The 26,838-nt window shown below is 46.2% G+C and overlaps 3 protein-coding genes across 5 annotated transcripts; 2 read left to right on the plus strand and 1 right to left on the minus strand.

Moving 5' to 3' along the window:
- On the plus strand, positions 1–8,142 carry tent2 (terminal nucleotidyltransferase 2). Of its 2 annotated transcripts, none has more exons than XM_060054204.1 (14): positions 1–426; positions 576–680; positions 1,176–1,401; positions 2,253–2,367; positions 2,458–2,546; positions 2,666–2,729; positions 4,967–5,033; positions 5,129–5,205; positions 5,540–5,668; positions 5,788–5,831; positions 6,134–6,270; positions 6,604–6,695; positions 6,910–6,989; positions 7,129–8,142. In XM_060054204.1, the coding sequence occupies exons 1-14, from the start codon at positions 290–292 to the stop codon at positions 7,213–7,215; spliced, it is 1,449 nt and encodes a 482-aa protein (XP_059910187.1). In that variant the 5' UTR covers positions 1–289; the 3' UTR covers positions 7,216–8,142. The 2 variants fall into 2 exon arrangements, with proteins under 2 accessions (XP_059910187.1, XP_059910186.1); XM_060054203.1 differs by having other exon boundaries at positions 7–426; positions 561–680.
- Positions 8,143–8,282: 140 nt separating this feature from the next.
- cmya5 (cardiomyopathy associated 5) lies at positions 8,283–20,978 on the plus strand. Its single transcript, XM_060054202.1, has 15 exons — positions 8,283–9,287; positions 10,110–10,752; positions 10,860–14,146; positions 14,264–14,795; positions 16,130–16,225; positions 16,475–16,693; positions 16,846–16,868; positions 16,959–17,083; positions 17,520–17,654; positions 17,765–17,911; positions 18,416–18,563; positions 18,835–18,968; positions 19,136–19,238; positions 19,720–19,896; positions 19,986–20,978. Exons 1-15 carry the CDS (start codon positions 9,172–9,174, stop codon positions 20,236–20,238), a joined length of 6,138 nt encoding a protein of 2,045 aa, XP_059910185.1. The 5' UTR covers positions 8,283–9,171; the 3' UTR covers positions 20,239–20,978.
- A 562-nt stretch (positions 20,979–21,540) lies between these two features.
- mtx3 (metaxin 3) lies at positions 21,541–26,353 on the minus strand. Of its 2 annotated transcripts, XM_060054205.1 has the most exons (9): positions 26,218–26,353; positions 25,331–25,400; positions 25,034–25,110; positions 24,820–24,912; positions 24,442–24,624; positions 24,266–24,342; positions 23,878–24,035; positions 23,465–23,553; positions 21,541–23,267 (listed from the first exon to the last, which is right to left on the minus strand). In XM_060054205.1, exons 1-9 carry the CDS (start codon positions 26,296–26,298, stop codon positions 23,172–23,174), a joined length of 924 nt encoding a protein of 307 aa, XP_059910188.1. In that variant the 5' UTR covers positions 26,299–26,353; the 3' UTR covers positions 21,541–23,171. The 2 variants fall into 2 exon arrangements, with proteins under 2 accessions (XP_059910188.1, XP_059910189.1); XM_060054206.1 differs by lacking the exon at positions 23,465–23,553.
- Between the last annotated feature and the right edge of the window lie 485 nt (positions 26,354–26,838).

Consider the following 26,838-nt stretch of genomic DNA (forward strand, 5'->3'; position numbering starts at 1 on the left):
GTACTAACTACCTAGGAAACTAACACCGTCTCACTTTACGATTGGACAAATGAGACAACGTGTGCTGTCCAGTTTGTAACACCCAAAAGCTAACCTTGTTATCTAGCTAAAGTGGAGTAACTCAGCCACATTTCGACAGTTTGGACCATGAATCAAGAATGATCAGAAATGAGCCGTGCGTTCCCCGTTTAGTATTTGTATTGGATAACTAATTAATTTACATCCTGCGTTTCAAAACCATCGGTCAAAACGAGAAGACGTCCACTGGCCGCGCATCAAGAGCCTCTATATGTATCCTCGGATCCCTCACCCGTCCGGACGACCGTCCAGACACCAATCGTACAACCCATGGGGTCCGGGCTACCGACCCTACCAGATGCCTCCAGGAACGTATCAAAATTTCGATCAGGTTTCCCGCGGTAACAGGTAACACACACACTAGGCTACTTTATGGGGAGAGATCATTTGGAGCTTCTTTGTACAAGGAAATGGAATAATGAACACATGGGTAGTAGTAGTACTAACGTCCAGTGGTAACCTGTGCATGTTTACTTTGTTAGCCCACACTTTGCCAGCCACCCAGCGGGCATGAAGAGGAGTCATAATCAGGCTTGGCATCCCCAACCACCGGTCTCGGACCTCCCCGGTCTCTACACATCTGTTCCTGTTAATGCACGGAAGTAAGGCATTGTTATGTTCACTTTACATGTAACTACCATCTTTGAAGTGTGCGTCTCCTGAAAGTGTGTACTGTAAATGTACTGTACGTGTCGAGAAATTGTAAAAATGGAAGAAAAGTCGAATAAGGTTTAGCTATCAATGATCAGCAATTAAGTGGTTAATCTGTATACGGACTAGAGGTGTACTTCTTGCAAGCATTTTTTGGTTTTCTGCGGAAATGAGAAAGGAGGATAAGATGGGAGAAACATAATAAACAGGGAGCTCATGGGACGATGCTATATGACGATAATATTTAATCATTTTGTGATAAATCATAAGAGAGTTGTGGAAGCAAATGTTATGTACAATATGACGGGCTAATGTAAGATCTGAATATTCCTCCATAACATTGCACCGACATTACCTGCTCAACTCACCACGACTTAGCCCACCTTTTCTTGCATTTCGATCACCAAAATTAGGTACCTGGTGTGACTGTGTTTTTTTTTTTAAAGGAGACAACATGAAAGCCCCGTCCCAAATGGCTCTAAACGCCAGCGCGTCGACTCCCCTTCCCCCCAGCAGAGTGGTGGGCGGCCCATTGCTGTCCCATACTTTCACAACCAAGCTGTTCCCGGAACCTCAAACGCTGCCTCGCTTGGCTCAAGTCAGAATACCCATTCTCAAGTGCCCGCAACCTCAGGAAGTGCCAGTACACTGCAAGACTATGCCAAGGACAAGGTATGAGAAGGGGTGTGTGTGTGTGTGTGTGGGTGGGGGTGGGGGTGGGGGTGGGTGTGTGTGTGTGTGACTAGAAATTTCAAAAGATTATTCACACCTGCTATAATCTATGTACCAACTAACTAAAACAATCAGCCGAGGAGATGCAAAGGGACCATGTGTACAGGATTCCCTCGCGAGTAACATAGTGCTGTCCTGCCCTCGGTCTTAAATCAACCCAATAGTTGAGGATCCATGTGTGTGGCCCTTCAAGGCGAAAAGCCCTTAAAAGTGCAATGAAGTTACAGCTTGATCAAAATGCGGTTCTGTTTCACATTCAGATCATCTACCATATGACCCACCCTGAGTGAGCCATCAAATGTATGCTCATGTTGTGTGACTTGAGGTCTGTGGGTTGCTGGTCTGAGCTTTTGGGAGCATTTTTGAATGGTTGCAACTGAGGCAAACAGAGGTGTCAGAAGTCACAGTGGATTTCCAAGCGACCCGTTATTCCACTTAATTACACATTCATTATTCATGCATTGGCAGTGGGAAGCAGGCAGCCCAAAGTGCACACTTAAAGGAAACTCAATCAAACAGCACTGTTACCAGACATGTTCGGTTTATGGTAGGAGAATGTGTTTTGGACAGGGTGAAAGAAACTCTGTGATATTCACCACCAGATAGATTTTTCAACCGGCTCACTGCGCAAATTAACCCAGTATGGATTGCAAGCATGTTTTTATTTTCCCACCACAACATATTAGAATCATTTTAAAGCGTTGTTGCAATGGGCTGCTTCCTATGACTAGCTAACTGACAGCTCACATATACCCCCCCCCCCCCCCCCATCCGGTTATCTTCAATCTCAGCTAAGCAAACAAATGGTGGAGCTGTTCGAGGAGTGCCAACAGCAGGCCTGCGACCTGACCCGGAAGGAGACGTGCCGATCCCGTCTGCAGAGGGACATCCAGAGTGTCTTCCCAGGTACCGGAGCGTACGCGCATGCCCGCCCCCGTTGCGCCGGCCCTGCTGTTAATTCCCCGATGACCCATCCTCAGTTATTGTTTCTCACAGTGGCACGGCTCTACCTGACCGGTTCCTCCATGAGCGGGCTGGGCTGTCGGAGCAGTGACGCCGACCTCTGTCTGGTGCTGCGGGGCTCGGTGAGTGGCTCCAGCCGGTCTCCAGAGTGGGAGGCTTTTTTGGAAGTGGGAAGGAGGGATTGTAATAGGAAACATGGTCCTAGTAGATCATCCCCAACATGTTCCCTGTCTTCTTTCAGACGCAGGGAAGCCCTGATCCTATTCACATACTCACCGTGCTACAAGCTTTTTTCAGGCCACTGGGTGAGTTTTGACGGCTAATCTTATTAGCGTTTTCTGGTTTTGTACGACCTTCTTTGTGTATTGCTTGTGTTAGTCATGTTGACTAGTTTACCCACTAGGGGGTGCCGTTTCCTTTATTGAAATCATACAATCGCGGAGATGCCTAGGTGTGAACTTTGTGAGATTGAATGAACAGGAACTTGACCAGGCATTCATCGAAGAGTATATTGAGTCGTTTTTTCTAAGATCTGGCCCATGGTCCAGGCAGGGGGCGGCACATTGATTGTAGCACCATGTCAGTTTGGGACATGGTGCTACAAGTTTCACGAGGGTCCAACGGCAGTCCTCCGACCTCACTCCTCTGACCTCACTCCTCCGACCTCACTCCTCCGACCTCACTCCTCCGACCTCACTCCTCTGACCTCACTCCTCTGACCTCACTCCTCCGACCTCACTCCTCTGACCTCACTCCTCTGACCTCACTCCTCCGACCTCACTCCTCTGACCTCACTCCTCTGACCTCACTCCTCTGACCTCACTCCTCTGACCTCACTCCTCTGACCTCACTCCTCTGACCTCACTCCTCCGACCTCACTCCTCTGACCTCACTCCTCTGACCTCACTCCTCTGACCTCACTCCTCTGACCTCACTCCTCACTCCTCTGACCTCACTCCTCACTCCTCCGACCTCACTCCTCCGACCTCACTCCTCTGACCTCACTCCTCACTCCTCCGACCTCACTCCTCCGACCTCACTCCTCCGACCTCACCCTCCGACCTCACTCCTCTGACCTCACTCCTCTGACCTCACTCCTCACTCCTCACTCCTCTGACCTCACTCCTCTGACCTCACTCCTCCGACCTCACTCCTCCGACCTCACTTCTCCGACCTCACTCCTCCACCTTTCCTCAGACCTCTTCCCTCAGGCCCTTCTCATGCAGGTATTATCACCCCCTGCTGGTTGGAATATGTATGGACTTTTATTTTCGAGTTAAATTGCCAGTTCATAGTTAGGGTTAGGGTTAGATAAAAAGGATATTAGAAATCGAATAATTATAAATGTATGAGGCCTCTATATGTGATTGTAGGGGTCCAAGCATAACTAGAAAACATTCTCAACCCAGTAGGTAGGCCAATGTTTCCAAACTATTTGATTCTTCCATTTCATAACGGGTATATCTTTCTTCAATCCTAGTAATATTTCCAAAATCACTTAAACCCTAGTACATTTCGAGACTCTGTTTCAATATCAATCTTTACTAAAGCTCTCGCAGGCGGGAATGTCAAGAATGTCTTACTTCAGAAAAACAAATCATTCTCATTTTGATGTTTAAACTCAAACAAACATTTATCCATCAATTCCTGGCGTTCTCTTATCGTTTGCTTCAAGCTGTTTTTCTTTGACTACCTTTTGATGTCTTGTTCTCAACATGAGAAAGGGAGATACATCTGCTTTCCCTTTCAGCCAGTGGAGGTTATTGCTCAGCCACTCAGCTGTCAGGATTTCTTGCCATGGTCTAATAGACAAAAACAATATCAAGTCCTCACATGATCCATAGAAACAATAATACAGCTCTAAAACTGTATTACCAATGTTTATTATTATTGATCCAATATATTCAGGCATCCTTTGACCTACGGATGAACACGCGGTGAACGTTATCTAATTTGTCTTACTATGTTACAGTTATTTTTTCATAGCACATTCAAGAGACACAGTAACACAGAGTAACACCCGAGTACAACACACCAAGTTTGTTCCCCACTCTCTTTACTTCGAGGTGCATTGAGTCAGGCCGTTGCCTTGAGAGATGAATATTCATATTAGAAGTGCCTCAATCCAAGACACAATATAAAGAATCAGCCATTTCAAATTCCTAAGTGAAGCGACAGTTGCCTAGGTATATTAAAGCATATTCAAATGTTAACATTAGTTGAGAAATCCTCCATAAAGAAGGCAGGCGGCACCCTACAACTCTATGACGCTACTGGCTAGAAAGTGGTTGAATTAATTACCGTACTACTACATTACACACTCCTATTTTCCCATGTTTTCTTGTACAAAAGTGTCCGTACAGGCCTTATTCAGCATAATTGTTATACCTGATGAAGTAAAAGTATTATCAGACTAACCTACAGTAAATGTGCAGATGTTTGCTGCTTTGAACCCCCTTCCGAACCCCAACTGGCACAGAGGCGGAAAAAAAACATGCCATCTTAAAAAGCTGGCTCTTTATGTCTTTGTTCTGAATTTCAGGATATCTAGAGAAGATTCAGCTGATCCGCGCCAAAGTCCCCATCCTCCGCTTCCGAGAGAAGGGCAGGTGGGAAGAGACGCTCTTGCCAGTGATCACAGTGCCATCGTTGGAAACAACTGTTAATTCACGGTTTCTTTCTCTTTCTCTTTCCCTCCCCTCAGTGGCTTGGAGTTTGATCTGAATGTCAACAACACGGTGGGAATCAGAAACACGTTCCTCCTGAGAAGCTACGCATACGGTGAGATGGTCACTCGGTCCATGAGAGCTTATATACTCAACCTTAAATCAGCTACTGGCCAATATCCCAATTTTGCAGCATACCAAAATGGCCCCCAGCAGAGAGACTAGGAAAACGGCTATGTTTTATTTCAAAGGGTCAGCACTCAGGTACTCAAAGCACCACTAAACTGATTGAATTACTTACTTTTACTATTATAACCCTAGCAGAGCTTTTTAAAAAGAAAAACATTTATATTAATCTCCATGTTGGGGTATTACCGACAATGTTAGCCATTGGTTGGTCTTGGACCTTCCCCCACCCTGAAACCAGCTCATTGTCTGTTTCCCTCCAGCGGATCTCCGGGTCAAGCCCATCATCCTGGCGGTGAAGAAGTGGGCGCGGCACCACCAGATCAACGACGCCAGCAAGGGGACGCTGAGTAGCTACACGCTGGTGCTGATGGTGCTGCACTACCTCCAGAGTAAGTACACACTCCAACGGACCGCACACACACACTCAAGCTCTTGGATTGATGGATCAATATTAAGGCTAATTTGTATTAGAGCGGGTTTAACTTGGCCTTTTTGGTTTGTTGTGTAGCGCTTGGTGAACCTGTTCTCCCTTCGCTTCAAAAGGACTACCCGGTAAGCTTCCCCTGCAACTTTTTCATATGGACTTCATTGCATCGTTTAGCTAATTAATAATTTTCACCAAATTGTCTGCCAACTATTAGGTCCTCTACACCAAAAAGACCAACAAATAAATAATTGTGTATATTTCAACCAATCCTCGCAATTCACTGTTCAATCGTCAACGAAGGTCTATATTTGTGGATACTTGAACATTAAAAAACAGACTTTTCAAAACCAGTAATTGAATTAGATGACAATCCAACTCTAAAGCTACCACTATAGCTGCTGCTCCCCTGTGTCTTTCGGTTCCTCAGGAGTGCTTCAATCCATCCATGGAGATCGACATGATCCCAGAAGGGCCCCGCCACATCCCCCCCTACAAGTCTCAGAACAAGTCCTCTCTAGGGGACCTGCTCCAAGGCTTCCTCAAGTACTACTCCTCCACGTTCAGGTAGACCTCCCTCATCCCTCCCGCCCCTCCTCCCCTGCCCCTTGCCCCCCCTTAGAATGCTTTTATCCAAAGCGCTTTACAGTATTGCCTAACTTTCACCCATTCTTCATGCACACATTCACATACCGACGGCAGTGTCAGCCATGCAAGGCGACAGCCAGCTCGTCGGGAGCAGTTAGGGTTAGATGCCTTTGCTCAGGGACACCTTGACGCTCAGTAGCTAGGAGGATCGAACTAGCAACCTTGCGGTTACCAGCTAAGCCGCTCTACCTCCTGAGCTACTGCAGCCCTCTGTGCCAGTGCCACAGTCATTTCCTTTGTCTTTCATTCCAGGTGGGATACCCAGGTGATCTCAGTGCGAGAGGGCAAGGCTCTGCCCAAGAACAAGAGTTTAGAGTGGAGAAACAAGTACATCTGTGTGGAGGGTAGGCCAACAACGTCACCACCTTCCCCATGCACCTACTGTTCTCAATCCAGAATGATGCCTTTTTTAATAACGTAGATTTCTCCAGTTAACAGATACGGAGTCACAAGGCGTTCTTCTTTACGTGCATTTATTATTACTATTATTATTATTATTATTATTAAGATGCCACCAAACATACCACAGAAACAAGAATATACCTCGATGTCTTTCAGAACCGTTTGAAAGGAACAACGTGGCCAGGGCAGTCCACGAGCAGATGAAGTTCAACACCATTAAATCCAAGTTTGCCGCGGTAACTCCATTACTTTTAACCAGGGACGCACTCACAAGCCGCTGCGTTTCCCTTGACCTTGTGTGCCACTCTCATCCCGCAGTTCTATCCACTGATGCATCTGTGGCTCTCTCTCTCCCGCCTCCATGTTTCTTTACAGTCGAGCCAGATCTTGGCGCAGAGCAAGGACCTGAACGCCCTCCTCCCAGTCAGGGCCACCATCAGCAAAGAGGCATCCAGGAAATAAAAGGTCTTTATTAAAGAGATAAATAAAGCTAAAACAAAGCTACCTCTTCCTGCCGCTCAGACATTCACACCTTCACTGGGATCTTGCGGACCGTCCCTGCTTGGAGACAGACGCTGCCTGCGGTTCAGTCCATTGTGGGCAGCTAGTGGAGGTCAGTGGACGCAAGCTTGAATCCAAGCCTCTTGGGAGATGCTGGACAGTGAGACCAATGTCTGATCCCCGATTTGGGGATTTGATCATTTCCACGTGACTGGAGCCTTAAAGTACATTTGTTCTGGACCTTGCCATGGAGCTGCCTCGGTGGGTTACCTGGTGTGTTCGTGCCCTTCTAACGTTTCCAGTGTTTGCCCTGCTTATGACAACACCAGGCCTAATTGATGGTTGTGTTGACAGTCATCGTACTTTTAATTTTTTCTGAGCATTTGTTCTAAAGGTCAATTGTTCTCTTTTCAACGTATTTAGAAAGACTTTAAATTGTGGTTTCTTGAGTGTTAAATTATTTGTTCCGACTTTATTTTTGGAGTTGCTTTCATCTTGCATTATCCCCTTCATATCAGTTCAAAAGGTGTTCACATTTCTTGGCTCATATTGATTACAAATGTAAAGAGAATGTACTTTATGATTTGTGGTCCTTTGATGCCCCAACGTTGGACCGATTGGATGTTGTGAACTCCCATACCGGCAGTTGAACCTGGGTTATTTCTGATTTACTTGGCTCCACCTGCACGTATGTATATTATGTTATTATTTTACAAGAAAGCACAATTTTCATTTACCTGGGAACAATATCTTTACTGTTGTAGAGGAGAGCAAGAATTATATAGATGTGTGATTCACAATTTGGCCAAATTATTTTTATATTTCTCTCCCTTTTCTACAGTTTGAACCAGAAATGGTCTTACATTTATAATACAGGAATCAATTGTTTGTGGTGTAAATGTTTTTTTCGGAGTTCAGTTGAAGTTCAATCTTTTAATTATTTTCACTATTACCCTTGAGATGTGTGTGTTTGTGTGTGTATATATATGTGGGGGAGAGAGAGCGAGAGAGACACTGATAAGTTTAGGGTTATTAGATATAATACAATATAATAAAGCATTTTGTCAGTTTATTAGGAAGCTATAACCACTGAGCAGGTTTTCCAAAAAATGTATTGCATAACGTGCAAGAATACTCATTTTAACAATTACCTTAAAATTTTGTGAATAATCCTCAATAATTGAACACATTTTGCATTTTCTATGCAAAAAAATAGTAAGGACTGAGGAGTGATTAGCGGCATTGAGGCCCTTTGATATGCTGTGCAGATACCTAGAGAAGCGGATGTTTTTATCTGGTTTTTAGACCCTTTGACCACCAGCTGTCTGTTGTCTGCTTGGCGATATGACGTCAACATAGAGACCCGATGGAGGGACAAAGTATGTTGATGCGAGTGCACATGTCCCCCTATGTCCCTGTTTAGAGCTGCCACCAGGGGCATGGGGGGTACTGTTTCAAGTCACTACCTATATTTAACCTAGAAGGGGGAATTCTGATCTTAAAGTCACATTGCACAATTCAAGTCAGCCCAGCTCCAGCAGTATAATTACAAGCCTGTGATACTGTCCATGTGTAAGCAGGCCCTCTTCAAAGTGAACATAAAACCAACGTATAGGCATTATTCTGTTGGCAGTCGAAGGGCCTGGGAGAGCGGGCTGGCCCCTGTCGCATGGCTCTTGCTGCTCCCATTGACTATAGTTTCACTATATCTCCGGCACTCTTTCACTCCCCTGTTCAGTCTATTTCTGTCCCTGGCTGAGTCAGTCGAGAAGCCCCCAAACTTGGAAAGAACCAAGCAGGCAGAGCATTTGCCCAAACGCAAAGTGCCTGAAAACATCGGGAGGACGCTAAATTACTGCCGTGAAAATAATTAGAATAAATAATTCGGATAAAGGAAGAGCCACTGGATTAAACAGAATGGAGGGGTGTGACAGCCTCGAGTTGGAGATGGCAGACCTGGAGGGGTTTCAGTGTGTGTCTCCTAGTGCCATCGACCAAGACGACGAAGACGAAGTAGAGGAACTTCGAAACAGGTGTTTAATTTGCCTGCATGGTTTAATGATGTGGAGCTCACTTGCTGTCAAGAATTATTACTCCTTCTTTTGATCAAAGATCGACTCTACACTCTGTGAGGTTGTTTTGAGGAAACAACATTCATGGAATACTGTGGGTCTGTTTGTGTTGATCAGCTGTCAGTTGTCCAGTTTGGCAGCAAAGCATTTGGGGAACCTTCAGGGTAGTCCCTGCTCTGATTTCAAGGGCAATTTGGACAAATGGTTTAAAACCTTAATCACTGAATGCTTGCTATAAGCGGTCAATATCTGGGGTCATTTATTGTACACTGTACCTCAAGCACTGACGTTTGAGTCTCATTTGATCTGTGCAAGTGATGACTCCCGTTTCTACTCACACATAGTGATGTACAGAGTCAGTTGGACCGACCGACCGGCTGATGTTTAATAAGCCTTACAACAATGAGAGTCCTCCTACCATTGAGTTAGAGTGAGTTGTTACGTTGAGGGCCAATGTTACTTAATAGTTAGATTCCACACAATTGTATCCTCACTTGGCTGAAGTCCTTAGAGAAGTGGCGAGAAAATTGTCAGGTAATAGTGGAAGGAAACCATGTGCTGAAACTATGTGATTGGGAAATCAGCCTCAGATGCAGTTTCACAGGTATTTTTTTATTTGATTTATTAGTATGTTCTCGGCTTGTATTTCCATGAACATTGCCAACATTAATTAGGGCTGCCTGACACCCCCTTGAGTCAGCCCCTTTGACTTAACCGGAACCGTTAAAATAGTCCCCGTTCGTTCGTTCTGACATCCACTCTGGTCTTGGGTCTCTCCACCAGCCTCCGAGAAGCAGTGCAGGACCCGTCGGTGAAGCCCAAAATGCAGTGTCTAATGGTGGATCCGTCCTTCTCCATGGTGACCGTCCAGAGCGAGGACAGCGGTATAGTCTGGGAGACGGCATCCAGCCGCTGCTCCACCCCCTGGGCCTCGGAGACAAGCTCCATCTCCGAGGGCTACAGCATGGACAGCTCAGGCACTCAGGGTCAGATCACCATCGTCTTTGATGACGAGCAGATCGTCCGCAGGAGGATCCGGTCTGGAGGGAGGAGCAGCAGGCTAAGCGACCGGCTCAGGAGACCCGGGAGTTCAAGATCAGGCTCGGCTCTTGGGGTGGAGAGACTCGAGATGGCGGAGGTCTCCGTTCCCAATGTCCCCAAGCCGGAGACAGCACAAGGGGAGACAGACTTGGAGGAGATCAAGGACAAAGATCAGCAATTGTTCAGTTTGATTTCGGAGGGCTATGAGATTCTTAACATCAGAGTGCCTTCCAAGCTGCCCACCGTGGATGAGGAGGAGAGCATTGAGCTCCAGGACAACTTGTCTTATCTGGACAAGACGCCTGGGATTAAGTCCAAAAAGGTTTCACCACAGAGTCAAGACCTGTCAGAAGATGTAGAGGTGGAGATTGTAAAGAACAAAGAGGTAATAAATAATCACAATTATTCATATTATTAAAAGAAAACCAATGGTTTAATAACAAAACAAAATTCTTTCTGATTGTAATATACTGTCAATCACTCTCTGAACAGGATCCTACCGACGCTGTGATTGGGGATTCAAAAATAAAGAGGCGCAGCACTGGCGACATGGACTACTTTGAGCAGTTCACCCTGGTGGATGCGGTGGTTCCTGATGAACAAGCTCCAGAGTTGCAACAGGAGGTGACCGTCCCGGCAGTGACACCGCATGGAGAGAAGGAGACTCCTGCACGGGGGACCTCCACAGACAGCCCCACTGAGTCAGACGAGTCCTTCGTCTTTGTCACTGACACAGAGCTGGCCGGCGATCACCTGGATCAGATGTTCTACGGGAACGGGCCTCAAGCAGCCTCTGGTCATACTCCGCAGAGTGGGGAGGAGGCTGAGGAGAATTCTGGAGAGAAGATGCGAGTGAGAAGGGCGAGCCAGAGATCGCAGAAGGACAACGGCGCAGTGTTGTTCTGCAGCGAGCAGACCGTCCTCACCCCCATCTTCCTCTCCCCTGGCCCCCCTAAGATCATCGACCAGATCCTGCTGGACGAGCCCACGGCCATGTCCTACATGTACTCTGACCTGTACGAGGATGCCGTGGGGGAGAGGGCGGCCAGCGAAGAGGAGTGCTCCGATGCCGGGCAGGTGGTCCCGGAGAAGATCTTCATCAGACGTCTGTCAGACTCAGAGGAGGCGGACGGATACCTGGAGATGTTCACCCTGAGAGATGAAACCTCTATGGTGGGGCTCCAACCAGTGGAGGATGAGAAGGAGAGGAAGGGGAGGAGGAGGATGTGGTCACCGAATGTCTTTGAAATGACTGGAAGTCTGACACGGGTGAAGGATGAAGTGGAAGTGAAGGAGCAGGTGAAGACTGAGGAAGTGAGAAGGGAGGAGGTGAAGGAATGTGCAGTTGAGAAAAATCTAGAATCAAAGGACAAGGGAGAGGAAGAGAGCATAGTTACCCAAATTAAGGTTGTTGAAGCAGAAACCTCTGCGTTGAGTGATGAGAAGGTCAGCCCAATACAAACATGCCCAGAAGATTTAACAGAGATGCCGGAAGAGAAGGAAACTATTAAAGATAGGGAAGAGATACAGGAGGAAATGGAAGTTCACAGTGAACCCTTTGGGAGTGGCGTTGACAAAACAGAAAGTCTCCCTGAGACACAAGAGGTGGAAATGGAGGTAGCAGAGATGGGAGGAAGTAAGGAACAACAGAGAGCAGAGGTACCTGGCCCTGAACCACAAGTGGAATCTCAGCTACAGGAAGCAAGCAACGATGCTGAAGCGGTGGTCGAGGTTAAAGCGGTTGCTGAGGCTGAAGAAGGGACATCTACGATGATTGTGCCCGACGTGGTCATTAAACCTGAGGCCAAAAGTGACATTGTAGACATAATTCAAGTCCCTGCCAGAATTGAAGAGGCTCCAGATGAAGCTAAAATTAAGGAGAGTGTGAGTGAAGAAGCTACAGTTCAGAAAGAAGACAGAGTAGATGAGATAACAGTAGCCAAAGTTGATGTGACAGGTGGAGTAGAAGTAGATGAGACCTTAACCCAGGAACCACTTGAAGCTGAGAAATCGAGTAATGAGCCATTAAGTGGGGAAATGGATTCAGCTTTGATTGAAAGGGATGAACCTGCTCCAATTATTATCGATAGCAAGGCTGCAGTACAAGCAGCAGTAGGGGTAGTAGAAGAAGCACTGGATAAAACAGAGATTGTCCTGAACTCAAAAACTGACAGTATATACAGTCCTGAAGTCATGGCTGTCAATCACAAGCCAGACATTAAAACACAGGTAGAGCAACCTGAGTTTGAGGCAGAAGCCAAGCCTGGATTAGACATAAATCTAACTGACATTTCTGCAACCGATCAGAGTCAACCTGAGTTGAAAGAGGAGTCAGTAACCATTGAAGAATTAGACAAAAAAGAGCTGCAATCTGATGCATCTAAAATATCTTCAGTCCCCACCCATCACACAGTTAATGTCGGAGATGACTTTGTCCTCCTTGTCCCAAAGGGGAAAGCTGTAGAAATGGACATAGACATAGGTCGGTCGTCAGAGAGTGTTGACAAGAGTGATCCTGAAGGGCTGCCTGAGGCGGTGAGAACAGGTGATGACCTGCTTACTCCACCAGTCCGCCCAGCATCTCCAACACAACCTGAACCAGAAATTAAACCTGATCTTTCTAAAGATGCAGAGGAAGAGAAAGAAGCAGATGGGGATTTGGAGCAAGAGGGTGGAGTGCTCTCTCGCCTCCGGAGCTTTACCCCCCTAGAGGACCTGTCTGGAATACAGAGGGAGGAGGTGAGCTCTGCAGCAGAGATGAGCTCTGTGGCGGAGGGGAGCTCTGTGATGGAGGTGAGCTCTGCAGCAGAGGTGAGCTCTGTGGCGGAGGTGAGCTCTGCAGCAGAGGTGAGCTCTGTGGCCGAGGTGAAGTCTGTGGCCGAGGTGAGCTCTGTGTCAGAGGTGAGGCCTGCGGCGGAGGAGAGCTCTGCGGCGGAGGTGAGCTCTGCGGCGGAGGTGAGCTCTGCGGTGGAGGTGAGCTCTTTGAAAGAGGTGAGCCCTGTGACGGAGTTGAGCCCTGCGGTAGAGCCGAGCTCGGCAGCGGAACTGAGGTCTGCTGCAGAGGTGTGCTCTATGGTGGAGGTGAGCTCTGTGGCGGAGATCAGCCCTGCCATGGAGGTGAGCTCTGTGGTGGAGGTGAGCTCTGTGGTGGAGTCTAGCTCTGCGGCGGAGGTGAGCTCTGCAGCGGAGTTGAGCTCTGTGCCGGAGGTGAGCTATGTCACGGCGGTGAGCTCTGTGGCGGAGGTCAGCCCTGTGACGGAGGTCAGCCTTGAGCCGGAGTTGAGCTCTGCAATGAAGACGCTTGCGGACGATGTCAAGCCAGAGACAGACGGAGCCTCTGCTGTCCCAGTGATGAATAAAGACTGCGCAAACCAACAGGTGCAGCAGCCCACAGTAGATGACCTCCCTCAGGCTGAGTTGCACAGAGAGACTGTCAAGGAGACAGATCAGACCGCTGAAGGTCTGCCCGAAGCTGGGAGTCCATGTGGTGACTTGCCTACTCCACCAGTCCACCCAGCATCCCCTCCGTCACAACCTGAACTTACAGTCACACAACCTGAACCAGAAATACAACCTGATCCCTGCTCAGAAGAGAAAGCACTACCTGTTAAAGAATTGTGTGAGGATTCCCCTTCACTCCCAGTTGATGAAGAGGAGGCCAATGCAGAAGAAGAGAAAGAAGCAGATGGGGATTTGGAGGAAGAGGGTGGAGCGCTCTCTCGCCTCCGGAGCTTTACCCCCCTAGAAGACCTGTCTGGAATACAAAGGGAGGAGGTGAGCTCTACGGCGGAGGAGAGCTCTGTGGTGGAGGTCAGCCCTGCGGCAGAGGTGAGCTCTGCGACGGAGGTGAGCCCTGTGGCGGAGGTCTGTCCTGTGACGGAGGTGAGCCCCCTGACGGAGATGCACGCAGACGATGTCGAGCCAGAGACCGACGAAGCCTCTGCTGTCCCCGAGGCGAGTAAAGACGGTGCAGACCAACAGGTGACGCAGCCCACAGTAGATGACCTCCCTCAGGCTGAGTTGCACAGAGAGGCTGTCGAGGAGACAGATCGGACCGCTGAGGAACTCGAGTATGAGATAATAACCAAACAGGAAGCAAGAGAGATGCCAGCGCCCGAGGAGAAACCAGACGCAGAGCAGCCTGAGCTCCAATCTGAGGAGGAGACGATTGAGACGGAGAAGCAGGATATGGAGATTAGGATGGAGGAGAGGGAGCCAGGGCTTCTGCCGAGAGAGGAGTCCATCGAGGCTGACTATGATATCATTGATGCTGAGGAGGAGAGCCAGGCCAGGGCCGCTGCGGAGCTGCAGGGGATGAACTGGTTCTGCCTGGCCTGTGGCTGTCTGCTGTCCGAGGAGGCCTGTGCCTCTGGAGAGCACCAGGACCACGAACGCACCTCTGTGGACGGAGCCTACGAGGACATCAAGGTACCACCAGTAAAAAAAAAAACTCACTAAAAGCAAAAGAGGAAGTTGAAGAAAGACAATTCATAATTTAAATCGCATTCATGGAGATAGGAAATCTATCTTAATAATATGGCAAATGGTTAACAGACTATCATGTGCAATGCAAAAAGCACTCAGCTCATGTTTTTATATTTGTCATTGATAGTGATAATGACCAATAACATGACTTCTCGTTGCAGCTCCTCATATAAATTGATCATTAACATGTAGATTATTTCCGTGACGGCGCATTAACCAGAACAACTTCTGCACATCATTAATTTGAATGGAACTAAATTTAATGACTTGCTAAGACCTTCGCAGAGACACCAGGAGATTGCAATTTGTCAGTCTGTCATTGGCTCGTAGCTTTGCACATTGAGCTGTTGTGATGTCATGCTCCGCTTTCATCTGTGGAAAGATCCATAGTGATATCATCAGGGAAGGGCCTGACATGTGATGATACTGTTTCCCCTAGCAGTCCTTTTGGGTCAGTATAGGGTCACCAAGCAATTTGGGTCATTATAGGGTCATTCAGACATTTGCATCGTTTTTCCGCAACAGGCGTGGTGCATTTTCAGAACAAAGAGTTCTAGTTCTATGAGAGACATAAATCAAAATGCGTCATTACTTTAAATCTGAACCGGTGGCTGACTACATTCTCTGACATTCTGTAGTATAAGTTAAAAGTGCCTTATCCAGAATGATGAGATCAAAACCACATATGGTACTAACATTAAATATTGACCTTGATAATCTGTTCTGGAGTCTTCTAATGGAGCTGTTTCTTTGAACAGCTAGAAGGAATGGCCAACATCTTTGCAGATAAATGTCAATTTTCTCAAATTGACACCGATTGTATTCCACGTGTTGCTATATGCAGGCTGTTAGTAGTATAGTAGTATACATAACATAGTATAGTAGTCACAGGCGTACACATACATACAAACAATGAAAGGCTAACATAGATAAAAAATAAATAAACGCGTAAACACTTTGCTGCTGGAGTTTAGCAGGGTTTGACTTCAGGAGCAGAGAGAGATAGAGTGGCCACAACATGACCTACCTAGATCAATGTCTCCGAGCCGGTATTAAGTAGGCCAGAAAGGGGAAGCTGGATGGGGGGGGGGGTTGCCAATGTTCAGATTTCTGGAATATGACTCTGACGCTTGCAGGGAATGTCCAGAGTACCCTGGCATCAACAACGTTTCTGAACAACTATCACTCGTGGAGTCAACCGTTGCATGTGCATTTTGAAGGTCACGATGTGTAGAACTGTGATTGTGCCCCTATAATTTCCTCTTCTTCTGTAACAGGAGAAGCTGAGCGATTGGATCTCTGAGCTGCAGGCGAGGTCAGAGAACATTGAGGACATGGTTTCCGAGCTGGAGCTAGCTTACAACTCTGTGGAGGTACCGCAGTGCAAATGACTCCCCTTGACGCCTTTACCTGATAACAATGAATACAATAAGGGCAACTGTGTTTGATACTATGGGTGTAATATCCTTGCTACGGTATGGTTTCCATAACCTAATCCCTGACTGCCTGATTGATCCACTGTAGATTAGATTAACATTGTGGGATTTATTAAACAATCTAGATATGTCACACTGGAGGGCACGACCCCAATGCCCCTATTCAGCCCTTCTCCCCTTCTCCAGGACCAGTGTGCTGAGATCGAGGACACCATGCAGGGCCAGAACGAGGAGATGATGGCACTGGTGATGGAGCAGTACAACGGCATGTCTCTCAGCATGGAGGAGGAGAAGAAGGCCAAGCTGGAGCAGCTCTATGACCAGATCGTCTCCTCCCAGGAGAACATCGACTCGGCCAAGGGCATCCTGGAGACCACTGTCCGGGAGGCTGAGACCGAGGCCCGGGTGAGTTGGTCCAGTGGATGCCTGGATGTCTCAAAACCCATTTATGTATATATAGAGATATTGGTCATACCCTCATCATCTGCCATTGACTTGAGGTCTGTCATTGACGACTCATTCCTTATCCATCTTTCTTCAATGTGCTCTTCCATTAGTCACCCGAAGACATTGAGAAAAGGTAACTTGTTTTCCTTTTGGTGGAGCATGAGAAGTTGCATGCCAACGTCAAGAGTGTTCTAGCGTACCAACGCTGTGCTCGTGTGATCAGGTTGAAGGCAGCTTTGAAAAGCGCCATGTCCCTGGAGCTGGGCCCCAAAGGCCTGCTGGTGTTTGAGAACTACACCAAGGGAAACAACTCCAGCGCACAAAAAGAACAACGCAAGGGGATCCCGGGTAGGTGCCACAGGCCCCAGGGACAGCTTTGACTTGACTTAGACTTAGGCTTGTTTTATTGTCATTCAATAAACACACCATCAGTGCACATATTAAACAAAACTTCGATACCGTGGCTCACGGTGGACACATAAATATATCTTGTATTCAAATATTGACCGATTATAAAGTGCTGGTATGACTTAAAAGGTTAAAATTACTAAGTGTATAAAAAGTATGGTGATAAAACAATAAAGTGACAAAGCGATATTGCATCAGAGGTAGCAGCATGTTATGGTCCAGTGAGGATCCCAGGGACGGTGGGGGGGGGGGGGGGGGGGGGGCTGTTATAGTCCATAGACAGGGGTTTATTTAGCTTTGACTAAGTAAAATAAAGTTGTGTACATAAACAAACATATGAATCAAACAGCCATGTCTTTCTTGGTCCAAACCCTAGTGCCCCTGATCCCCACATTACAACCCCAGGAGCCAGGCTCAGCCACAAGCACCAGTGTCACGGTGTACTGGAACGTGAACCCCGGGGACATTATAGACTGCTTCCAGGTCTACTGCGTGGAGGACCCTCAAGGAGGTATCGCGTAACAATTGCACAGCCACATACTGCTGCAGGAGATGTTAAGAACACATGGTAGGCTCGGGTGTTAGTAGCCTACATACCTCCACTCTGGTTCTCTGCCCCAGCGGTGTCTGAGGAGTACCGTGTGACCGTCAAGGAGAGCTACTGCGTCCTGGAGGAGCTGAAGCCCAACAAGACCTACCGGGTTTGGGTGATGGCGGTCAACTATTCAGGCTGTTCCCTGCCCAGTGAGCGGCTAGCCTTCAGCACGGGTCAGTTCACATCATCCCCTTGTGCAAGGTTCATTCTATCTTATAACCTGGATATTCATAATTTATAACAGAGGGTTTTGGTACAGGTCTTGAAGTTATGGAAATAAACAGGATTTTCTTTTTCGTACTGAATAGTATGTAGTACATTGGTTTCCATGATTTTCCTATGATTAAATTAATAACTTTGGTGGTCGTTCTTGATGGCACTCTCTTCGTCTTTGGGGGTATCGTCTTCTTCTGTCTTCAAAACTATGTTGGCTTAAGTTTTTTCCAACTTTCCCTACCGTATGCTGATTATTAACATGAATGTTGTTCAGAAGTCTCCAAGTTGCGCTCCTGAATCTTTCCACTGTGGACTGGCAAGAACGTTGAATACAGTCAGAATCCCGAATACAACCAACTCTGTTTGAATTTGAGGCTGAATGAATCCCTGCAGCGGCAGCACGTGGTTATCATCACACCGTGTTGATTTCCATTCTCTCCCCCACCTGGTGGACCGGGCAGCCCCCTCTGGGCCGGTGATTGACCCAGCGAACTGCAGCGTGCTGTGGGGCTCGGCCACGCTACGCTGGGCCTCGGATCCCCTGTCCCCTGGCTGTAGTTACACTCTGGAGTACTGCCGCCAGTACGAGCCGGAAGGGGAGGGTCTCAGGTGAGCACGGCCTAAGATCGCCATTGTAGTATGTGAAACTGTTTCATTATGTGATAGAAAAAAACAGTCTCATTCTCCCTGGAGTACTAGATGAAAAGATACGACGGAAGTTATTGTTCAATTTGAACTTTTAATTTGAGCGCACATTTAGCGGGATGTTTCATCGGACTAAAATGTATGTGGCACTTTCTGAATAATCGCTGTGTTCTTTGTGCACGTGTGTGTATGTGCGTATGCCTGCGTTGTACGTTGGTTTGGGCTGTGCGTGTAGGTCTATCTCGGGTATCGGAGGCACTGAGCAGAAGGTTCTACTGCAGCCCAATGAGAACTACCTGTTCTACATCAAAGCAGTGAACGAAGCCGGAGGCAGTGAACAGAGCGAGGCTGCCCTGATATCCACCAAGGGTAAAGCAGCACACTACCTGGCACCCTAACCAGGCCCATCTCAACTCTGGGTTTCAAGTTCCAAACTCTTAAGTCGTTTATCCCATGTCGTTTGTGGCCCATAACCTGAGCTTCCTCGCACGTCTTAATATCTTGTTTCTAAAGCGGTGTTGTGTTTCATATCTCAGGGACGAGACTCCGTTTATTGAAGGCTTCAGCTCACCCTCGCCTGGAGGTGTCAGAGGACCTGACCACAGTCCGCTATGACCCGAGCAGGCACGACCACACACAGTGAGTTAAACACACTCTGATCATGGTATTACACAGCCCTCAGGTCCACAGAGAGTGAGACATGCTCTTATCATGGTATAACACAGCCCTCAGAACCACAGAGAGTTAGACATGCTCTTATCATGGTATTACACAGCCCTCAGACCCACAGAGAGTAAGACATGCTCCTATCATGGTATTACACAGCCCTCAGACCCATAGAGAGTTAAACATGCTTTTATCATTGTATTACAAAGCCCTCAGACCCATAGAGAGTTAAACATGCTTTTATCATTGTATTACAAAGCCCTCAGATCCACAGTGAGTTAAACGTGCTCTAATTATGATAACACATATCCCTCAGACACGCAGTGAGTTCAACGATATTGATAAAACAGACCTACAGCGAACTAAATACACGCTCAGTATCACTGCACTATGATTTTTATTTTTAAACCTGTGTGTGTGCGTGCGTGTGTGTGTGTGTGTGTGTGTGTGACAGGTTCCCCACAATTCTTGGTGAGTTATTGCCAGCACGGGGACGATACTACTGGGAGACGGTGGTCACTGGCTGTGCTGCGTACAGGCTGGGAGTAGCGTACGAAACAGCCAATCGCAGCAGCCCACTGGGGCAGAACAGCAAGTCATGGTGTTTGCAGTGCACCCCCACAGCATCCAGGTACGCCATTTCACAGACCTGTTTCGTTGTAAAACATGAATATTTTAGCGTCAGCATGTGTTCACCTGGCCTTCTGCGTGTCTCTTCAGCTGTGAGTATCGGTTGCTCCATAACGGCGTTTGCTCTGACGTGGTGGTGATTGAGATGCCAGAGCGCGTGGGTACCCTAATGGACTATCAGCAAGGCCGGCTCTCCTTTTACAACGCCCAAAGCGGTCAGCTGTTAGGGAGCCTCAGCCACCGCTTCGCCCAGCCATGTCACCCTACTCTGGGCCTGGAGCAGCCCGGCAGTCTGGCCATCAGCATGGCCCTGGAGGTGCCAGAGTTTGCCAACCACAGCTAGCTGCCATGCTGAGCTGTCGTTCTTAATGGTACCGCCTACTGTTCAGACCGGGATAAAGTCAGCGGGTACGATGGCGTATACAGTTTACAGTATGCAGTACAAGCAGTCAACCTGAATCACAACCCCCTCTCCCTTTACTAAATAGATTCAATTATTCTAAATTAAATTGCTTATTTTATTACTAAATTGTTTATTTTTAGGATATTCTATTCTATATTCAAGGTTATTCTGTTGACCTACCCTGTGTGTAAATATGAAACGAAGAAAGCAAGTAGCCTACATTTAGCACTGATTCATAACTGTTTAAAATAAGACCGTACTGAGTTCTGTTTGCTTTCACATTCTTCAGAGAATGACCCTGCCGGTGGTGTGGTAGAGTTGGAGTAGAATGCTACACAGTCTGCTTTTATTCCCCCTGCCGTACTTTTTTGTTACTATAATGGATGCAGGTGAGACGCTGTTTTAATTCTCCTAGTGAAATATTTTTTTACAGACGACTTCTGTCTAAACTATGCTTCCTCTTCATAGAACGATCAATAATGACTGACATCTCAGTGTTTAGTGGTAGATGTCAAATACCAAAAGCTCACTTTTGTGTGTTTTGTGAGTAATTAATTGTTGTAGCACATGATCCGTATTTCATATTGTGAATAGGTCTCTGCTCTCTGTGTAAATAACCTCTTCAAACTCTGTTGTAATGTAAATGAAAACCCTTACTAAATCCACTGTCATGCTTGACTTGTAAGAAAGGTATTATTTTTGTATTTGCTCAACCAAAGTGAATAAACTTGAATAAAGAAATTTGGTTCAAGTTCCCTTGTATGTACCAAAGTAAATGCACATATTAGGGCGTACATCAGATCATAATTTATATGTGCTTTCCACTAGGCCACACAGCTTTATGTCCACTAGAATTATGAATAAAATATTAAATCGATCCCAGATTGCAAAAATAAAGTTAAATTAGTTGGAAATATATTAAAAACCTGCAGATGATTAGGGAACAACTTCTGGCAATTCATAAAGACAGTCTGACCACTGACAGACTTCCTGGCTGCACACACACATTTCTGGACATTTGCACCAGTTTCTAATAGCAATGACTGGGACCCCAGGCAAGGCTTCCCTGAAGTCATTCAGTTGGATGTAAAAAAGTTCTTACGTCCAAGATCATTTGGGTACGTTTTTTGGTTTCTTTCAATAGACCAGGTGGCCAGGCGGAAAATATCTTCGAATTTGTTTATTAGAAGAACTGCAAAACTATCGTTTTATACGATTGCATAATTTAATTGAAAAGCAGAGTTCTGACATTTGCATGGTTTTATTATATTCATATCGCAATGGTATTAAAGTAAATAGTAACAAGCAGTATAACATAAATAGCAGACAGTCATGACAAAAACAATGAATAGCAACCTCACAGGATTTCTTGCATAATGACAAGTCATAAGTCCCTTATTATCTATACTGTCTTTTTGAACCACAATGTTCCTTTACATAACCAAACACCACTCTGCCTCCAAAGTCAGATTGCTGTTAAAGGGAATGTGCACTCACAAAATTATTTAAGATCTCAGTCAGTCTTGACCAAATACAATTTTTTTTTTTTACCTGCAGGACTTGAAATGAAAACACACCAAAGCCATCACAGCACACGCAGGTCAAACATGAGACTTCTGAATATCAAATCGATCCATCTCACGGTTCTATTTACAAGGCATGGGAGAGATTGTAGAGTGAATTGCGACAAAGGAAGTCAAGAAGGCATCCTCAAAGGAAATGCAGTATTTACGCCATTCAAGGAGACTATTGAACAGGCACAGCGAGAGACATTAAGATGTGAAGAACAAAATACATTGAAGTAGGCAATAAGTCGACAGTATGTCCCTGCTGAAGCACTTCAGTGTTCCTTTAGGGAAATAAATGTCTGACTCAAAGTACAATTGAAATAACAAATATATAGTTGCCAGATGCTAAGCACAGTTGTAAGGCCCTTGACTTACCACAGTGCATACAAGAAAACATAAGGAAAGTCAAACGATAACAGCCCCGCTATTTGCACATCAGCCCTGTTTGAGAAAATAATTACAGATTTCAGTCATTTACAAATAACTTGTCTTATTTGAAGTATTTACAACTGTATCAAGCATTAAGAGGGATCCATCAAGTCACAGATTAATCCCAAATGTATGCTTTTCTACCTACTATACATGAAACCTGTAAAAGACTAACTTTATTTACAGAGCTTTTGTTCCATAGCTTCAAAATAACCAGGGTTTTAAACCTCTGCACACAGATAAACAGTTGAGGGGCATATCTTTTAAGGTTTGATAATGTAGGACAGTGATAAAGGTAATGATTACATTGATAATGTAATCAACAATAACCTTTGTCTCGGGAGAAATCTGGGTCTCGGTTGGACAAATTGAGAATATTTTAATTGCACAGAAGAAAAGAAACAAAAATGGAAATGAGAACAACTGGTCCTCTAAAGAGACTACGTTCAGGCCAATACCCATGCCACCATTTCCCTCACTGGGCTTTCTATTTGCTGTGGTTTTCCTTTTAACATTCTGCAGTGTTCTCATTTAATAGCACAGCATTCATTCCTTCCCTTACCACATCAATCACATGCATTAAGCCTATTCAACATCCCTGAAATAGATCATCACCCCTACTGCATAACCATCAGAAAGCATTCCCGTAATATGTCTGTATAAGCCTCAATCTAACAGGTATGCGCACACACATAATCCACCCAGAACACCAGCCAAATGGCCATTCTGATCTAATATTTTTACATAAGATACAATTCTTGGGAACTTTTTGTATCAGATTAAAAATAAATATATATTTTACATCACAGGATCTTGTCAGGTGCAGGTTTTTTTTTCAGTCTAACATTCATGGAGGATTGATTCTAGGGTCAAAGATCAGGCGGGCGTAGAGCTCCCCTCATTGGCCAGGCGGGGCTTAGGCTCTGGTCTGCGTGGTTTGAGCTGGGGACTGCTGCGGAGGTTGTCGTCCATCTGCACAGCACAATTGGGAACTGTGAACATCAAGGGACGGAACGCGGTGCCAAAACAACACGGAATACAACACGACACCACGTCTGTAGACGTGGAAGACTTCTGGGGCATGCAGCACGAGACGCCGAGGAGGCAGGGCCGAAAACCAACGGCGGTGAAAAGGGCACAAATGTTAAAAATAGAAAAAGCGGATGCACCTTCTCGATCAAGTTGGACTCTTTGTTTACGAGCTGTGTTAGTTTTTGGAGGTTGGCGTCCACCGTTTCCTGCACGGGCACAGGAGACCCTGGGAGAGAGTGGAGGGCGGACACAGCCGTAGAGGAGCACAAGAGATGGGGAGTTAGTTGGACAGGGAGTGGAGTTAGGTCATTAGGCAGTAGAAGCGTAAGAAAAAAAGTGAGTGAAAAAAAAACATGGAAAACTAGTGGTGCGGTCGGAAGGGACACAAAAGAACATTTCATCAGAGGGAAAGGATGGAAAGTGTCAGAGCGGTTCAGCCATGTGTGCTCACCAAGCCGCTTCCCCTCTCCCCGGCGCTACTGTGTCTTTGTGTGTGCAGTACAGACGCAAGGCTTCCCCAGGGAGGTGGAGTCGTGTGTGGGAGGCTCACCGGGCTGGCTGCCGCTGAAGTAGACGGCGAGGATGTTGTCGATGAAGCCGGTGAGGTTGGCCAGCTGGCGCAGGTGGCTCTGCAGGGGACAGCTGGGCAGAGCCGCCTTGTGGAGCGGAGCCATGAAGCCAAACACGAAGGCATCCAGGCTCGACGGCCTGCAGGGTCGATAACAACCACAATGAAGATTTATTTCATAAAACATGCACACAGAAGGGAAATGTGTGCCAGTACATGGCGATACTTCAAAATAGGAAACTTTAGGGCCATACTCTCTCCACATAGTTTATTATCTCATAAACACCCTAAGTAGGAAACCGACCCTTTAACTATAACTTTGGTGTTGCCTACTAGCACTAAGATAAAAATATTGATCCACAACACGTACGAGTTTCCAAAGAAGTAGTGGTCTCCTCCCAGACGGTGGGAGAGGAGGTTCAGACACTCCTTAGCATCGCTGTAGAGCTGGTGGAGGACCAGGAAACAGCGGTTAGAAAAACACACAGAGAGGCAGGGGGCCACCAGGAACGGGAACACAGTGTGAAGAACGTCTGCCCTGTTTACCTTTCCCTCCACCTCTGTGATGGAGTAAAGCGGCGACTCCACTTTGCTCAGCAGGATGCGGCACAGGGCATTGTTGGCATGGCGACTGGGGACCAGAAAGTTAAGAGGGAATGGCGAGCGGGAAGCGAACCACGGCCGCGTCAGATTAGCATAGTTTTCCGCATCCACCCAAAATGTATGCAACTAACGAACAAACAGAACGCAAACACTGGTTACTGACACAATATTCCTCCGCACGGGGAGCACACAATATGTCAAGAAGAGAGGAGAGAGGAGAGAGGAGAGAGAGAGAGAGAGAGAGAGAGAGAGAGAGAGAGAGAGAGAGAGAGAGAGAGAGAGAGAGAGAGAGAGAGAGAGAGAGAGAGAGATTATTCTTACTAAAGCCGGCCTCAACTTCTCCTCCACCAGTGCGACGTAGGCCATGGTGTCGGCACCTTGTCTGGCCGTCAGCTCATAGTCAGCGTTAAACCTCTAAGTTAAAAAAAATAAATACAAGAATGTTAACTGTTGATCTCACGGCCCTTTGAAATGAGTCTGGTAACTTGATGATTCGTGCCCGGGGAAAGAAAGCAGACTTGGCACAGAGGCAAACCTGTTTCCTCAGGAAGTTGAGAATGTCCGCCGGCTCTGTCACTGTGGAGTCTCCACACACCAGCTCTGGGGTTGTCACTGCAGAATAGATGGAGACCATATCCCATGCATGGAATGTCAGACTTTTTTCCATTTTCCAGGATAAACAGAACTTGAGAAAAAGATCTTACAGATTGTGTAATAAGGGTTCAGTTTCTGTTCAATATAATTACTGTTCCATTAGCTATAATATTGGATACTGTATTGTCATTTAGAATATAGATTCATTGTTTAATAGTCTAACAGGTAGCCTGCCTACCTGTTAAAGTTCTCCATGTCCAATCGATCGGAGAAACTGTGACATTTGCCCCCGAGAACTTGCAGTATGCCTAGTACAAGAACCAAAAGAAAAAAACGTTGTAATTGTTATTCTAGAGGAGATATATTTTTAAAGAGATATAGAGATGTGTTATGTACAAACGTTTGTTTAACAGCAGATTAGGGTTAGAGTTACAGATTAGGGATAATGTTAGGGTTACAGGGTTATAAGATTTAAGGTTATAAACTATACGGATTTTGTAAATATTGTTTGACATGATTGTTATTTTCTATGCTGGTCAAAAGTGCAAGTTTCGTTATCATGAAGAATATATTTCATACAGACTTTGCACAAGGGGGCGGTTCCACTAGAGGTGAGTAACATGAAGCACATATCAAACTGATGCGCAGATGTTACATTACATGTGTAGGTAGAAGCCGATTTGTCGGGGCAAAGAAAAGTGTCAGCTAGTTTAAATAAATAAAAGCCTTCTAAAGCCGTCTTGCACGCGGTCTAGCAAGCTGGGTATACGCCCATTGGCCGGATCTTTCGCCGCCCTGAGTGGAAATAACTAATTCTGAAATAAAATAAATCAGGGACTTGGCCTGACCTTCAAGGGGAATTTAATGTAACCCACGGGTGTGTTCTTTACAATCAGCGGGGCACGGACTAGGAGCAGACGCTACTCATCTCATTGTCATCGCTGCTGACATCCAGACAACCAGCTGCAGAAAGAATCCATTTATTTTAGCGCCGTACATCATCACTAGCGCTAGCATTAAAGCTAACTCAAGGCAGTCGAAGCGAACGCTTTGTCGGATGGATGTAAAAAATAGCTCAGGGGAAGGGGACTATGTTGTAGATGGTAAATATAAGATCATAGTTACCAAAACAACAAGCGATTCGGCGTGAACAGAAGGCAATCCCCAGTCACCTCCCCAGCATCTCAGCTCCATGGAGGTCGCCATGTTTAGTTTATGAAAGTGTGACGTCACGGACAGATGCGGGGCAGTGCCAAAGAAAAACAGAATTCCCAATGTCAATGATAACAATAATAAATAATCAGCATCCTCATCGTCGTCATTGTTAAATACTCTTACTTACCAAGGGTGATATATTCTTAGAAATTATGAAAAATTATAAATGTAAGTGGGAAATACATATTAAATCATTATCAACATACTATTTCATGCACATTATATTCCTCCGTAGTATGCGACCATAACAATTTCTCAATCTTCTTTTAAATACAGAAGATTATGGTATTATCGTTTTGAAGACGCTGCCTGCCAGTTAAGTCAGATAAACCAGACGGACAGACTAAGAAACCAGACAAAAGGACAGACATACACAGAAAGAATGACTGCACAGAGGGATTGTAAATGTCTTGGCTTGGACCAGTCCTTAAAGGTAGAAAAGTATTTTGTGGTTACTTAAATAACTCTTGAGGCAAGAACCAGATGTCTGAAATTGTTCTACTTAAGATAAAATCCAGGAGACTCCACCCT

Source organism: Gadus macrocephalus, chromosome 6, assembly GCF_031168955.1.
Source record: "Gadus macrocephalus chromosome 6, ASM3116895v1".
Lineage (NCBI taxonomy): Eukaryota > Metazoa > Chordata > Actinopteri > Gadiformes > Gadidae > Gadus > Gadus macrocephalus.